The sequence below is a fragment of the Clupea harengus genome, chromosome 11 (genome assembly GCF_900700415.2).
Source record: "Clupea harengus chromosome 11, Ch_v2.0.2, whole genome shotgun sequence".
In the NCBI taxonomy this organism is placed as follows: domain Eukaryota; kingdom Metazoa; phylum Chordata; class Actinopteri; order Clupeiformes; family Clupeidae; genus Clupea; species Clupea harengus.
In genome coordinates, this window is record NC_045162.1 from 8,550,235 (window position 1) to 8,567,734 (window position 17,500).

Here is a 17,500-nt window from a genome sequence, read left to right on the forward strand (position 1 = left end):
TCCTTCTCTGCTGGACCTCAGAGGACTTTGAGTCCTTCATCAGTCATTAACCTAGACACACTCACTCACTCACTCACTTCCCCTCTCTCCCACACACACCACCTAATTTGAGTGACATGGACTCTGAATCACCACACTTGTGTTGCCATGTAGGCCTATGTACTGCAAACACACAGAAACACACACACACACACACACCCTCGTACTCTCTCTCACACACACAGAAACACACACGCCCTTTACCTTCCTCATTCTTTGACACCCAAGAAAAGGGCCTGTCTAGCTCAAATGACCCATGCAACGGGAGACAATCAGAAAGCCATTAGGCCTGGTGGCCTGTTAGGAACCTGACTGTGGTTAACAGAGCTTTTCAACGCAGAGTTAAGGCTTTGTGGGGGGCTTCATTGAACACAGTGGAGACCTAAAATGATACTTTAATACTTATGAATTAAAGCTAGCAGAGTCACACATGAGGGGGAGAGGTAGGAGGGAGAGGAGAAGAGGTGGGTTGGGGGAGGGGGTGAGAGAGAGAGAAAGAGAGAGAGAGAGAGAGAGAGAGAGAGAAAGATAAGAGACCTGAAATTATCCCTCTCTCTTTATCAGTTTGCTGTTTGCTGACCAGATTACAGGACAAATATTTTCCTCTCTCAAACTCTCTCACTTCCTTTCCGTCTCCTCCACTCGTGAAGACACAGCGTGACAAATCCCACACTTTCAATCAAATCAAATCTAGACCTCAGGAGGGGAAAGAAAGTCTTGCTCTGACACACATGCACCGAGCACGTGCAGAGGAGTAAGATGCTGTATTGATTATGAAAAAAACAAAACAGTGAGAGACACTACAAGCCTATCAGAGGCAGTACACAATGGGTCACGAGCGAGTGAGCGACTGAACGAAACGGACAAAGACAAACACCAACGCTCCTAAATGAGACAGATGAGGGGAGCCTTTTCGAGACTTCCATTTCGGAACGATCGACTCTCCCGAAGCCCTCCGAGAACAACTCATCGATTAACGCGGACCTCACTCCCTAACAAGCTCTTAATCACGCGCTGGACTGGCATTCCAGCAGGCTGATGTCACCCCCATTATCTGAGAATCCTCCCTAGATGCCGCGGGCAGGCAGGCGGGGCGAGGTGTGTGTGTGTGTGTGTGTGTCTGTGTGTGTGTGTGTGTGTGTGTGTGTGTGTGTGTGTGTGTGTAAAGTGGAGTGAGTGAGCCATCAGTGTACAGGAGCTGGATCGGGTCCATCCCCAACACAAAGCCACTCCAGTAAATTAGCCTCTCTGGCTTTTTAGAGCAGTTACCCGAGGCGCCACAGAAGATGCCTGAGCTCTTCACGGGGCTGACAGGATTGCGTGCCCTGCTCTAGGCTTACAGTTCCCCTGCTCCAAGGGCCTCCGGGTCAAGGAACAAGAGGCTGCTTCACTACACAGTATTCACCCTGCCAATCAACCGCCAGCCTCTCGGCAGCATTGTTCCTGCACTGTAGTGTGTGACTGGTGAAGACTGGCACATACCTAATTAAGCACAGATGGCATTCCTTGGTTGGTCTGCAGGAAAGCAGTAGATTTGGGGGGGGGGGGTGCACAACATCTCTGAAATGTCAGTCACCTGCAGACGGCACCAGACTATCCACGTAGATAGAAGGACTGAATAGTGCTGTTTAAAAGCAACACAGTGCCTCCCAAAGCTCAGTAGCAGTCTTCCCTGACGCGTCACTTCAATGTCTCCTGCTGACTCAACACATCAGCACAAACACAGGTGAAGGACTTGAGGGACTGACTTGAACAATCATAGTCCTGGTCCTGTACTCAGCCTAATCCTGTTCCAATGGAACAAGGCAGGGTCTGGTTTACAAACTGCATTTGGTACTATGACTGTGGATAATGTCTCAACTTTGAACTCTCTAATGCACTAGGTACCTAAAGGCCTTGTTTCTCTGAACTTAAGTCCAATGTCCAACCTTAAGGGTTCCTTTAGTCTAGATTACATTTTCAATGTGCAAGCACACAAACCTGCACCTGGCTGCTGTCCACACCTGCACAGGCCTGACGCTGTGCTGCACCCCTGTCTCTGCCTGTGGGGCTGTGCTGTAACCCAAAACTCTGTGGCTGTGAGCTGACTGTATACATGAATGTTGATTCTAATCCACTGTAACCGATGCTAGAGGCAGAGGCCTTCACTTGATACTACAGCCATCAGCACGACCTCTATCGCTCACTATCTCTTATACGGTTGTGCAAGGTTTCAGATTGCCTAGACGGGTTGTTTATAAAAGCACATAACAGAGAGAGAGAGAGAGAAGAGTGAGAAAGCGTGAGAGAGAGAGCAAGAATGATAACATTTCAGACTTCAGACAATAACACTGCGCAGACACAACCACAATAAACAACACACAATACCTTCCTCCTTGTACTTGGTTGGGGGGGGGGGGTTGTGAGTTTTGTGATCCGCAGAGAAATGACATCAGTGCTTGTTGGCAGAAAGCCTGTACCTGGTTAAGACGATAGCGGGGGCTGCTGTGTGAAGATTAAACAGACGCTAAACCAGCCTGTTGGGTCTCTGGCGGCCCAATATAATATCATCCCACAGGCCTCCATTCACAATCCCACCCCCTGTGTCTAGATATAGGCCTTTGTGAGCCTCTGGTAAATGCATGGCCTTTGCTGATAAGAGCTGGGAAGACCTGACACACACACACACACAGAACACTCACTGTCTCTCACAATGCTCCTCTTTGTTAATATCTGAATGCACACAACCCCCCCCCCCCCACACACACACACACACACACACAGAGACACGCACGTGCGACAGAGGCTGAATTGCTCACAAGTGTTGAGTGTGTGGTCCCACGGTGCTGGCGTAGCAGGGCACCTGACATGATAGTATGTTCTGACTGAACAACTAATAGGATTTTTTTGGGGAGGTGCAGAACATGAAACCTTCTTAAAAACTGTCCACTTGTGGGGCCCCTGATTGTGTCACTGCTTGGGGGGGGGTCTTTACTCAGCTATAGTCCGTTTGCTTCAGTCCAGTGGCGACCCGTAAGTACAGGCCATCCCATTCCCTTTTTTAAATAAAGTATAGTTTAGTATAGTTTTCACAACCATGGAGTCATGGAGAGTTCTCAGTAGAAAGGTCCACAGAACTCTTTTTCCTTAGATTGTACACAGCTGGCTTGTAGAGTTTGTGAACAACTCTCTTCTTATTGATGAGGGCTCTACCTCTAGGCTTCAGTGCCTTAGCTATACCTTTCAAAGGGATGATAGTTAGTGATTGTTATAAGAGTTAACACAATGAAAACAGTGGCTTTTATTGTGACACTTTGCCAAATGTTTTTGAGTTCGTGTGTGTTAAACGGTAGCTGCTTTTGTGATTTAAATAATCACGGAACAGTGTGACTGGCCTGCGGAGAAGACGAGGCTTTATTCTTTTACTGCACAGAGAGGCATTTCAAAGCCCCAGCGGTAAGAAGGCGAACGTTCACACCGGCAGTCAAAGAACGCCTGGCGGGGAGTCTTTCTGCTCTGTCTGACTACAGGAAGAAAAAAAAAAGCCCCAAAGTCACCGCAAGAGCTAATCTCTTTTCAAACACTCCCTCACTCCTGCTCTGGCCGCCCTGCCTTGGTATTCACACTCTGATAAAGGAAATGGGGTTTCATCCACTCTGCAGAGTATCATCGAATGGCGTCCCCAGTCACCTTGTCTGCTGTGGCTCACCTTGAGCCAGGGGCTCTAGGTTGATGGATGGCTGAACTATGATTAAATTCCGTGCTGGGCAAAGACACACAAACAGCAAAACTGAGAGCCCGATCTGCTCTCCAATTCTGCCCCCTAAATAACTCCTAAACTTCTGAAACACTAACCTCTTAACCTTTGAAGTGCTAACCTTAGACCATGGCTTGAGACCTTTAAGCCAAACAGGATTTTTGCCCCCATTCAAAGCATGTCGAAAGTCTAGGTAGTTTTCGGTCCGTGAAACGCCACCTTACCCTTAATTGACGTGAAGCAGCTCTCGTGGTATTCCCCCTGGGCACTGCTGACAGTGCCTTTAGTGTCTGTTTACACACACACACACACACACACACACACACACACACACACACACACACACATACCACACACACACACACACACACACTTGGCTCTCTGAGTCTCGACAGGTCCAGCTTAAAGCATCAGGTGCTTTGATCAGCAGGAAACTCAAAGCAGCCCACTGTCATGCGAGGTAAACCTAAGACAGAGCTTCTTTATTACAGTGCATGAAATGCCCTGTATTGTTATTCCTTCGTTTCTTATACTTCTTATTATTCTTTGTACCGACTTCTGCGCTTAATTCAGCTCAAACCACTTAACGTAGAAACTTCGTTCAAACTTTGGCGCGTTGGTCTTGTAAAGGACACTTATGCTATGTATTTTTCATTTTTCTAAACTTTATACTTTTTAAAATATTAAAGAAAAACTAATACAATTTCTCCCATTGACTTACATTGGGCCATTATGACATCATAATAGGGTCTTTAAACTGGCTTGCACCTGTGCTTCACTGACACCTGCGCCAAGGTTCCTCTTCTCTCTGTCTCTCTCCATTCAACTGTATAACTAGGAATATTATTCTTTCCTTCTTCCACTCTTCTTTCCTTCTTCCCTTTCCTTCTTCCACTCTCCTTTCCTTTCTTCTTTCCTTCTTCCACTCTTCTTTCCTTCTTCTACTCTTCTTTTCTTTCTTCACTCTTCTTTCCTTCTTCCACTCTTCTTTCCTTCTTCTACTCTTCTTTTCTTTCTTCACTCTTCTTTCCTTCTTCTTTCTTTTCTTCTTTCCTTTCTTCACTCTTCTTTCCTTTATTCTTTCCTTCTTCCACTCTTCTTTCCTTCTTCCTCTCTTCTTTCCTTCTTTTACTCTTCTTTCCTTTCTTCTTTCCTTCTTCCACTCTTCTTTCTTTTCTTCTTCCTTTCTTAACTTTTGCATTTCATGCACTGGTATTTCCTTCAGGAAATGCATTTTCTAGTTTCCTACATTCTTTTGCTCTTCTTTTCTCGCCCTCCCTCTTATGCACGCACTCTCTCTCTCTCTCTCCCTCTCTCTCCCTCCCTCTCTCTCCCCCTCTCTCCCCTTCTCTCTTTTCAGTGGGTCAGTAGGCAACATTCTAGCTGCCAGTAAAATACATACAAGAACGCAAACACTACACTAAAAAAACAACTCACAAACACACACACAGCTTGAACGAGAGGCTGGGGATGAATGGCGAACATTTGGGATGAATGTGTGATTGTGTGTCTGATTATGTGTGTGATTGTGTGTGTGTGTGTGTGTGTGTGTGTGTGATTGTGAGTGTGTGTGTGTGTGTATAGAGGGGGGTTGTCAGACAGCCCCCTTCCCATCCCATTATCTGAGTGAAGTGGGGCAGAAAACCAGGGCAGCTATGCTGAGAACGCTGCCCCTCTGCTGCCCTCAGCCCCTCAGCTGCCCCTCGCCGCCCTTCAGCCCCTCGCCGCTCCACTTCCTCCCTCTCGCCCAATCTGTCAGTCAGTCTCCGCTCCGCTCTGCTTTGCCCTCCTCTGACATACTTTCAAAATCATGCCCATTAAATTTGTCCTTCAAGGTAAATGTTTAATTAGGCTACACTCCTCTCTCTCAAGCTCAATTTTTGTTAATGCCCATCAATCCATCTTTTTTCTACTTGTACTCATCCACCTGGCATCCTCACAAACAGCATTCTCTTCCAGGTCATCCATCTGGTCCTTTCTCAACCATGGTCTGTTTCTTGACAGGAACTCTGACATGACAATAGTTATACATCCATCACAACCACCTTAAACTGCCACAACCACCAACCATACCACTCCATACAATGATGATGATGATAACGACTCGTAAAGTATAAACAAATCAAGTCAATGTATGATAACTAATCAGCAATGCTGAATCCTGCGACCCATCATGCATCAGGGTTACCCATCATGCATTAGGGCGACCCATCATGACGTAATTGTGAATATGACAGAATGTCTTGTCTCTGTACTTGGCGGAGTTACATGAGGATGTTGCTTTTTAGTCTTGTCTGTGTATTCTTACAGCTCGACCACACCCATACCTGAGTGTGTACAGAGTGTGTACAGATTGTGTGTGTGTGTGTGTGTGTGTGTGTGTGTGTGTGTGTGTGTGTGTGTGTGTGTGTGTGTGTGTGTGTGTGTGTGTGTGTGAGTGTGTGTGTAATCAGCAGAGTACCAGTTCTCAGCAGCACGCCCAGGCTCTGCTCTCTGCCTTTTGCTCTCTGGGCAAATTCAATTTGCTTGTCTTAAATTGAATTGAGGCAGTCTTGCTCTCAGAGGTGGAAAGTTAAACAGAATTATGAAAGGAACCTTCCCAGTGCTTTTTTAGCAGTGTGTGAAATTGCATGAGTGTGTGTGTGTGTGACTGTGTGTGACTGTGTGTAAACACTATTCCCAGTTGTCCCCCTCTTGTATAAATCTCATATCTCTCCTCCTGCCCGCTCTCACTCCCATATATCTCATTCCCACTCGCATTTCTTTATCGCTATTTTACCGTTATGGTGTCGTGCGGGAATGGTAACATTAACCGTAATCTTCTGGCACAGCCCCAGCGGGAGTTGGAACCATTGAATTAAAAAGCTTCAGAAGGGCAAGAGGGGGGGGGGGGATTCAGCCGCTTCTTTCACTACATTGATATCAGAGTGAGCCCTCGTCCCATTATTTCTCTCAGGATTCTATAATGTTTATGTGAAGCCATTTACCGCCATCATCCGCAAGTGGTTGTGATCACTTTGAACCCAAGACTGCCTTTTACTTGCGAGTTGATTTCGAAAAATGTAATTAAATGATGTTTCCTGGTTGCTATGGTTGCCTAGTTACTATGTTAGCTAGCTACCTAGTCTTCATACTCGCACACTACTGACCTAACCCTCTCTCTTGATGGAACATCAGACGCAGAACTTCCTCACTATTTCACTATCTTAAAGATGCAGTTTACGATTTCACGAAAGGTTGTTGATGTCTGTGCTCAACAGCCAATCAAATTACACCCTTCCCTTCCATGGTCCTGAAGAACCATGTTGATTGGCTGTGATTGTTTATGCTTCAGTCCAATCCACTATGCTTGTTTCCCATTTACAGAGCAAGGTCTGTGTACAAACATCATAGTTTTTTTAGCGCAAACGCTGAACAGACAGCTAGAGGACCATGAGGAGCAATTCCCTGAATTTGAAGTGTATGGGATTAGAAATCACGAACTGCACCCTTAACACGACAGAGCTGTCACTGAGATGTCAGGGGGTTTGGATAGTACAGCAAGAAAAAGCAGGCTGGAAAACAGAGACCATGGCAATTATACACAATGTGTGTATTCTCTGGTGAAATCAAATGTTTCCATCAATGTGTACAATCATTTCCACACAGTAGGTAGCCTAATTTATGTGTGTGCTCATTCCGTTGTCGTACCAGGAATGTGCCTCAATGCCTTGTAGAGACATCTTAGTCGCTGCCTGATTAGATGACAACAGAACATACAGGCCCTTGGGAGGATAATGAGCAACGCTACTGGGTGACTAACTGGATGACAGCCACAGCAACACGCTGACTGAATGCTGATTAGGTCATTTATGGAGAAAAAAAACTGTAAAGATTATGTTTAATGTCCCAAAACAGTTGTCTCTTAATTCCAGTAAACCTCTTCATCTCTTTCCTGTCCGTTCCAACTGTTGCTCTCCTCCTTCCTCCTTTTCCCAAAAGAAGAGCCCTTCTCCTTTCGGCCTCAGACAAACAACCATTTATTCCTCTTTTTTCTCTCTCCCTCTACTACCCAAATAGAGCTCATTGGCATAACAAAGACAGGCACAAGTGTTACCAAACAGTACAAAAACATAGCCACAGAACACAAAATGATCCCCTTCTGCAGTCTTATGTTATTTCCCACACACTTTTACTGACTCACACGCGAGGTTTACCGATCTTTTACCTGCAAGCAATGGAATCTCGCGGAAATAATTACCATTCGCCGGTCATCTGTAGCTCGAGGCACTGCTGCATAGTTCTCTTACCTGGCGCGGCGCGCAACATTGGTGTTATCGCGTATGTTGGTGTTGGATTAACGTCAACATTATGCTGTCTGTTACTGTGTTATAAACTCGCTATACTGTGGGTCAATACATTGGCATTAGCGTTTTGGCTGATAGCTGCTATTTCGCAGACATTATGTGACAAAATATGTATTCTATTCTGTTGTTATAGATAATCAACACGGTCAAAATAATAATTTGCATAAAGCATTTGTTTTGTCTGGTCTCCTCTGTGACAGTGAATTCACTTTCAAATGAAGTATTATCAGAGAAACCCAGATATTTAAGCAGTAGCGGATATCTCAACAGCAGTTCGGCCTTTGCTTGTACAAGAGAGTGTATTTAGTACATGACTCAATTCTTATCGCAAGACCAACCGAAACCATTGCGTTTTTCATAAAGCGGTAGAGTTAAGAAATGGACTTTCAAGAAAGTTGTGTGAATCCAAAAAGGTCTCAGCAAAACCTGGTTAGAGGCTGAACAAGCTCACATATCAAACGCGTTATGAAGCAACACTTCATGGACAAAATTAAACAAATCTGACCGTGTCTTGAGAAAGTATGAGCAGTCACAAAGGCTGTGGCTATAACACTCACTGTCCCTTTTCAAAATAACTAGGCTTACAAGGCCGATGCTGGATAATAGTTTGTCTATGAACAATCATAAAGATATCTTACAGATTTACCTAAAAGTTTCGGCCACGTCAAAAATACTTCAAGTATCGTCAAGCTGCTACTGGTCTGCGTGTTGTAGCCACAGGTGGTGCACCTGCGACTCACTCAAACGCCTTCAATTATCCATGTTAGCGAGTGACCAAACTACAGAACGACAGCCATATACACTGGCAGCAAACATCGTATTCAAACTTATTTTTGTTGTCCAAAGTTACACTAATACAGAAATACTGATGCCTGGCTAATAAACGCAGCACTGGGTCGTCCGGAGTGCTTCTAAGGATCCACTCATCTTAAAATGCTTTACTTTGGTATGTTTATGCAGTATGCGCAATACAATACAAGTGAAACTGTCCGGCTTAATATTAGCCAGCAAATTAGGGTTAGCAGCCTTTTCTTGTTTACATACAAATAAATATACAGACGTGCTGATTAGCCGGTTAGCTAATGTTAGCCAGCTAACGTTACCTAGCTGGCGCCAGATAACCAGCAACACAGCTTGTTAGTCAGCCTCCATCCTATTCAAACTAGGGCTAACAAGCTAACTCAACATCCTCTCGAAGTATTATCCTACCTTCTTTTGTAGCAAACTTGTCAGACTCTTGGTTCTCACTGAATTTTCAGTAATTGCAGACTATTGTCCCTCATCCGACCGTATACTTTCCTGCAATTTAAGGGGCTTCTAATAATTAAGGATAGACACAATTGTTGTGAATCGGATAGGCAGACAGCTCTGTCCTGCGGTAGACAACCTGTTACCTTTTTGACCGATACTATTCGACCCGCCCAGTCCCGCTCGAGAGAATAACACCATTGGATAAAAGTGTCTTTGTGGGTGGAACAGTGGACCCATTGTATGCTTTACATATTGGTGACGACAATCTGTCAATCTGCAGTAGTTACGTAATTTTATCAGACCTTGGTCGTGTTTCTTTGGGACAAAAAGTATAAATCCCAATGCCGATAATCTGCAACATAACAAAAATCCGTCAATAATAATAATCGAATAGGCCTGATAACATTTCCATACAGCTAATTGATATCCTTGAAAAGGATGCTAATCTGGCAAAGATGCAATCTTCTCAACTAGCAATTAAACTATTTGGTTAAAAGGTATAATAATAGACTACAAGAGAAGGCTTTGACGTGAGCAGTCATTCTCACTTTAACCATGTGTGCTCTTTCATATTTGTGGATCGTTTGACAGTTTACTGATTTTTAGTGATTAGGCTCGAAGAACATTCCTTTCTAAACACACACACACACAGTTGTCGTTGTCGTCAAGGCCTTATTTTTTCAAAGCTTTAAGGAAATTACTGATTTATTTGTAGACCACAAGTGGAGGGCCTAACTCCTTGATTGCCGCTAGGGCGTGCTACAGCTGATATTTTATGAAGTCGGCTCCTCTCAGCCTCTGTACCACCGGTCCTGATTTGCCTGGTATGCTGGCGAATCTACCGTTTTCGTCATGATGGAGGTATAGGCTATATGTAGCCTATATGAACCTGTGGAAGGCCAATGTTTGTATCTCCTAAAGCGTATAGGGTCTGACAAAACCGGTTTTAAAGTTTAAAGTGAGTGGTCTGTGTATGAGGTCAGAAGTGGGAAGGCCAAAGATTGTGACGTCACCGCAGTTGGATGGCATTCCTTCTGTAAAATTGATTGAACTGTATAACGTTCAAACTGTTAAGGTTCAGTTCAAAGTCAGGTGTATAATCAGCCTGTGTGGGATGGTGGAGCTCTTTGCAGCAAATAACAACAAACTGCAAAATCAAAACCCTTATGGCAATAACCAGACCCTTGGGCCAGAAATAACAACATAGTTACACAGGGTCGGATTTGGAACAAAATACGGCCTGGTCATTTTCGTCTGGACTGGCCCTATTTTCCCTCAACATACACATCGCGAAATCAGGCTATTTATAACACATAGGCTAAGTAATATATATTAAATTGGCAGCACTGCTGTTGTTTAACAACCATGGACCACCATTCTTGCATTCACGCTTTCTTTGCAAGTGTATTTTTATGTTCTGGTTTGGATGGTAGTAAGAATAAATTAAACTCGTTTGTTTTTTGCGCGTGCAAAATAATTCATGCCAGGCTCCATATGATGGATCCAATCTGGTCTAGCTCGGTTAACACTGTCAGTAGTGCTACAAGCTTTGCAGTATCACCTGCGAGGTTGTCATGTCCTCAGTGGCCTCCTCTTCTTGACCCTGCTGTCCACTGGAATCAGCCTTCGTCCAGACTCTTTCCTCCTCCTCTTCATTTGGCGCTGGTGCGCCTCATTTTGCCTGGCACTGGTGTCGGTTAAGTTATTTTTTGGCCTATATGTAAGGGCAAATGTTACACCCAGGACGCTGCGCTCGTCTAGTGAGCGTCGTTTGGCACTGCCGTCTGTGCAAGCACGGCAATCCAGACTATTCTCATTTGTAGTTCCACGTTGGTGGAACGAACTGCCTAGTACTACCAGAGCAGGGGCGTCCCTCTCTACCTTCAAGAAGCTTTTGAAGACCCAACTTTTCAGAGAGCACCTCCCTTCCAAACTGGCACCTTGACTAGCGCTTAACTTGCACTTCAGCAGTTACATTCCTGCACTTCTTTTTCCTTTCTAGGTAGTTTTTCTAATTCTTATGTAAAGTAGTATTTATTGTTACACCATGTTTTTTATTGCTCTTAGCTTGACTGTTCTCTCCCTTGAACGTCGCTTTGGAGAAAAGCGTCTGCTAAATGTCTAAATGTAAATGTAAATATTTGATAACTTAACACATTTTGCAGCATCAGCCTCGAGATTTCTTTCTTTTTCTCTCTCGCTTGTTCTCTGCTCCACCTTTTCTCTTTTTGGAACCTTTTATTTTTGACTGCTATCCTCATAAACGCTCTGTCTCGATTTGATTATTTACCGCCTGACCTCTGACATTACATGCTTAAACAGATCTGCTTGAAGGGGTGAGGGGAGGTGACGACATTAACACTTCCTGTACCTGTCTTACAGTAGGTATCCTACTTGGCACCATGTTATCCCTAGTCAGATAGGCTGTTCCAATACGAGGTGGGCTCCAACTAGCAGGTCCAATCCCCCCCCCCCCCACACACACATTCCTGGTGGCATTGTGGCCCACTAGGTGGATTACCAGTCCGAGGCTACAGGTACAGCACTAGCTAGGGTGACATGGTGTCCAGCTGTATTGCATAGCATTTTGACCCTTAGTCCCGCATTTTCATTAGTCATTTGGTTTTTAATTGCCCGAAATAACGCATATGAATGCGTTCATTTACCCACACGAGCTGCTTCTGCAACATAGTTTCTACTCTACTCCAGTAGTTTTTATTCAAAAAGAGATCAGTGAAGGTCATCAAGAGGCTTAACTCTTCTGCTGCTTCATATAAACCAAATTTACACAAACTTTGCAGATAAGGCAAAAGCTGCCAGGCTACATCATAGCTCATCATATCTTTCATAAAGCTGTTGCATGTATCTTTTATGGCCTAGCTGGTGTGCTGTGGAATCGACTAGAGGACAAAGTATAGGTGTTTACCAGCCGAAAAGCAGAATACAAATGTTTCTTATTTAGTTAGATAGACATCATATCAAAGTTGTAGGTTTCCTATCAGCGTTGGTAACATGTCCTACATTGTCCCACACAAACTTACTACTTATCCCATCTGGTCTGTTTGCATCTGGTCACACTATATGCAGGAATAATATCCGACATGCCAACAACATTTATCCAACACGGTTAAGCGAGGTGCGCCGTCATGGGCCTACATCGGTGCGCATTTGTGTTTAGTCCCTGTCCATCTTGCCCATAGGTTTGGTGATAAATCTTGCTCTATTAAACCACAGCACACCACCACAGTTTCAATGCACCAGTACGCGCGATGCAGTTTGCTGCGTAACAAAGAAAATATGTCTAAGTATCGCCAAGATATTGGCCTTAAAAAAAAAAAAAAAACATAGGCCTAAGTGTAACCACAGTAATTCCTTCACCAACTAAAAACGTAGCTGTCCCAAGCGTCTTTATTCCCGATGCCTCTAATCTGTCGTCTTGACTAAATGCACTAAAGACGAGTGTGCTTCAGTAGTCTATATAGTCTAACACAGTAGTCTATATAGTCTAACACACATTGAGCTTTGCTCATCACAATCCGTCACAGATGGATTGAGTACAAACACACGTACACACACGCACACACACACACACACACACACACACACGCGAAACTTAACTCCATACCCTCCCTAATATCCCAAACTCAAGTGCTCATCCTAACCCCCTCATGATAAAAGCCACCCCCACCAGCTTTTCACACAAACGCACGCACCCATAGACCCCCGAGCACTCCTCAGTGACTGTCGCTCAGATTGGACGCGCTGGGAATGGGATCTCTTGTGAGAGTGAAGAAAAACTTCCAATTTTTCCGTGTTTACGCTCTGCAGAGACTACTCTTCATCCTGCGGGAATAGCTCCCCAAATAGAGAATAGGGAACACGGCAGATGAAAAATAGGTAAGACGATCTGAGAAGAGGAGAGTTAGAAAAGAAACACGAATGGGATGAAATATTGTAAGTTACCTTATTTATGCACTAACGTAACACGCTTCTATATATGCGCTTGCTAGTGTAAAATGTGGCTATAAATATTACAATAATTTGGGAAACGGGGAGAGAATATTAAGGCATTCCAATCAGGCAAAGTTTGCGTAAAAGCGCATGAAGACCAGTGTAATCCACTAAAATTAATGACGATTCATTAGAATTTGGCAAGGAAAGAAAAGAAAGTTCCGCTAAGTATTGTTGGAAGTGTTTGGAGTGTCGACAACCTGTAGATTTCTATTGTTCTCACAGATACAGCCATGGCAAAGTGGTTTAAAGATTTCCCCACTAGTCTGAGAAGTGGGACCGATCGCATTCGTTCGGCCTCGGAATCAGGTGCCCATGGTCGACCAAAACCTGTGGCCACAGTCGGTACCGGGGGAAAAGGCAATGTGCGTAAAAATTCGGAGAACGGTAGCAGTGGCGGTGGTGTGGGTTCACTGCTCTCCGGGAGGAATCGGAAAAATTCAGCAATCGAATTGGGACGGAACCCTCCAAGCACTGGGGCAAGTCCTGTGAAAGATGGAAAGATATGGGAAATCTTTATTCCAGGAAAAGGCAAGAAGAACCAGAAGTTTGATGCGGGTTTCGAAGATCACCGAACTCTCAGGACATCGAGTCTGGCAGATGCGTACATCAGCAGAATGATCAAGGTGGACAAACAAGACAAGAGCCAAAAACCCAGTTTTGGAGCTGGAGACGCAACAGTGCCAGACAACGAAAAAGGAAAGGCAACTTTGAAGACAGAGACGGTGAGAAGTTATACATTCCGTTAATACTTGCTCTTTTAATATGACATTAAACCTTCTTGATTTTTTCCCCTTGACAAATAATTAGAAGTTCTCAAAATGATAAATACAGCCCATTTTTGTCTCTGTCCTCCTTTCTCTCTGAGAAGATACTACTTTTCTTTACATAGACACAAAGAGAGTCATATTGCAGATCTATTTTGATCTGACAAGACTCTGATGTGGACACCCGATAGTTGATGATAAATAGCAGAGGGCATATATCACTCTGATGCTTATAGTGTCAGTAGGACGTGAGCTGGTTACACATAGTATCCAGTTACGCATCGTCTGTGTGAACAGGGGGGAGAAGTTATTGTTATGGAAGCTGAGATCAGTATCTCTCTCCCAGCTCTCTCGCTGTCTTTGTTTCAGCGATACTCTCTCTCCCCTCCCTCTTCCCCTTTCTTTCTCTCCGTTTTATATATTGTGGGGCTGTGTGTGAGTGGTATAGTAGTCACAGTCCCAGATTCAGTCCACACACAATGAGAGCTAACCTTGCACCCTTCCCCATTTCCTGTCTCTCTACCTCAACTATCCAGCCCCCACCACCACCATGCAAACGCACGTACACACACACACACACACACACACACACACACACACACACACACACACAGACACACACACAGACACACATACATGCAACCACACACACATACATGCACACACACAAGCACAAACATGCACACATCTCTTAGCATCTCTATGGCATATGTACTGTACCCATATTTTCATTTCTCATAATTTGATACTGGAAGACACACATGTACTCACACAGCACACAAGTCCACACACACATACACACACACACACACACACACACACACACACACACACACACACACACACACGTACACCTACACTTCTACAGATACACAAACTCACTCACACACACACACACACACGCATTCACTCACTCACTCACACACACACACACACACACACACACACACACACACACACACACACACACACACACACACACACACACACACGCTGTGACACAATGCAAAGAAAATACAATGACTCCATCCTTTTCTTTGGGGCCCAAGTGAAGGCTGCGTTTGAAGCATTATGTCACTTGACACTGGCACTCCCCTGTCCCAGAGCAGAGTTCACCCCGCAGCTACACTCTGATCATAATAGGGTACGGTGCCATCCCATCAAGTACCATAGAGATGAAGAGAAAAAGAGCAGGAGCGAGGGGGAAAAAAAGGGGGGGGATGAAATAGAGAGCAAAGGAAAGACAGGGTGCATCAGAGAGAGAGTGAAAGGGAGAAAGAAAGAGAGAGCTGGAGTGAAGATGATACTATCAAAAAAGGTATCATTCGTCATCTATGGAAGGTGTGATGGGGTTGGTTGTTAATGGTCATGAAAGATGGGGACATAAGGGTGCTTGTGTGGGAAACCAAGTGAAAGAGGCAGGACCATCGCTGCTTTTTATGGGCTCTAAGATCATTGTGATGTTGGACCCTGAGACCAGTCATGAAATCAAAGTGTATAGTTATGGCCAATGTAGCTGCTGGATGAATCTAGAATGACAGCAACACCCAATGAAGACTGTACATGTGCTCTACAGTTGTATTGATCTACTGATTTATGGCTCATCATTCCCTTTCTCTCTTTCCATAGTTGATAATCCTGGAGGACTACGCTGACCCTTTCGATGCCGAGAGAACGAAGGAGCAGAGAGATGCTGAGAGAGAAGGAGAGAATGATGGATACATGGAGCCCTATGATGCTCAGCTCATTATTACAGGTTATCCACTTTCCTCCTCTATCAATCTCATGGCTGGGTGAATTAATCAATAACACTTAGACTGATTAATTGGGTGATGGATGTGTATTCCTAAACAACACACATTGGTTATACTGAAAAGTGTTTTGTTTTTTCGGACGCTGTCTCATTAGCTCGAAAACAACCAACACCAGCCAATCTCTGGCCTCCCCTAGCTGCCTACCTCACTGGTGGTTGCCATGGTGACAGTGTTGTGCTGGGACAATGGGTGCAGTTTCCTCTTTGCACTTCCTGTTTCCTGCCTCTGTTTCCTGTTCCCATTCTCTGGACAGGAAATCACCCCTCTGCAGCCCCTCTCCGATCCCCTGCACCCCCCCTCCTGCCACCCCCCCCAGCTCCAGTTGTCCTCACTGTGTGTGAGCGCCCACCCCGTTCCCCTCTTCCTCTCTCAATCACTTCCCCGAAATCAGGAAGTGGCCTGGTCAGTCAGCCAATGGCAGGCCGCACTTGCCTTTCCCCCTTGGTGCTGCCATTGTTTTCGCACACAATAGGCCAGACACAAAGTGTCAGTCCGGGGAGGCCAGGAGTTTATGCTGGGAGACAGACCGTCAGACTGGCCCCAGTCGCATGGCCCCAGAGGAACACACACTTTGAGTGCGTGCACGCGAGCGGCTGTTCGCAAGAACGCCAAGTGGGGGACACACACACAAGTGTCCATGCTCTTTTCCCTGGTGTGTGTTTATAGCTCAGGATAGCAAAGTTTTCACTAGCCCTTGTGTCCCATAAGTATGAAACACAATGCATTTTAGCACCCTGAATCCAGGATACCTTCAGTCTGTGTGATTGGTTATAAGTGCTAACAGGTGTGAAACAAGAGTTTGTACTGGTCCAACTGAATGTACATTTTTTACAGCTTCTGACAGGTGACCTGCCCAAGTGCATGTAGTGTGCACATATACTTACGTGTGTGTATGGATACTGCAAAAATCTAATGATTGTGTTATGTTATGTGACCTGTCAGTTCCAGTGTGTGTAATACCATGGCCAATGATGTGTGTGTGTGTGTGTGTGTGTGTGTGTGTGTGTGTGTGTGTGTGTGTGTGTGTGTGTGTGTGTGTGTGTGTGTGTGTGTGTGTGTGTGTGTGTGTGTGTGTGTGTGTGTGTGTGTGTATGTCTGTATGTGTGTGTGTGTGTGTGTGTTGACTGTAGAGATCCGTCGGCGAGGCTCACGGGACCTGCTGAAGGTGTGTGTGGTGCTGAAGGGCGACGAGGAGGGCGGGGCCCCCCAGATCTACGACGTGCCGTATGAGGAGGTGCTGGAGGGGATCCCCCTCACCCGCCCCGAGTGCGACGCCCGACCCCAAGCCGAGTACGAGCTCCCCTGGGAGTGGAGGAAAGAGCAGATCGTCAGAGCCCTGTCAGGTAAACAACATCAACATCAATTCTAATCAGTTCTAATCAACAGCAATTCCATTTCCCTGTTACACAAAATTAATGGACAAGGCAGAGGCAAAAAACTCCACTCCACTTCATAGGTTTCCCATTATAGAAAATTAAAGGAAACCCTCCAGCCAATCAAAAAAGAGTATTTCTTATCTTTGATTATTATACATTA

The 17,500-nt window shown here is 45.0% G+C and overlaps 2 protein-coding genes across 3 annotated transcripts in view; one reads left to right on the plus strand and one right to left on the minus strand.

Annotated features, from left to right (window-relative positions):
* The window catches only part of LOC105891798 (cingulin), a 29,323-nt gene extending 29,071 nt beyond the window's left edge, over positions 1-252 (minus strand). Inside the window, exon 1 of the mRNA XM_031576079.1 lies at positions 244-252. Within this exon, the coding sequence (XP_031431939.1) occupies positions 244-252 (9 nt within the window). The remainder of the gene's footprint in view (positions 1-243) is intronic.
* Positions 253-13,018: 12,766 nt separating this feature from the next.
* she (Src homology 2 domain containing E) overlaps positions 13,019-17,500 on the plus strand; it is an 8,186-nt gene continuing 3,704 nt past the window's right edge. Inside the window, exons 1-4 of one of the 2 annotated variants that reach the window (XM_031576636.2) lie at positions 13,019-13,269; positions 13,609-14,108; positions 15,780-15,906; positions 17,095-17,307. In XM_031576636.2, coding sequence (XP_031432496.1) covers positions 13,617-14,108; positions 15,780-15,906; positions 17,095-17,307 — 832 coding nt within the window. In that variant the 5' untranslated portion in view covers positions 13,019-13,269; positions 13,609-13,616. Of the gene's footprint in view, positions 13,327-13,608; positions 14,109-15,779; positions 15,907-17,094; positions 17,308-17,500 lie in introns of both variants that reach the window. The other variant, XM_031576635.2, reaches the window with a different exon arrangement.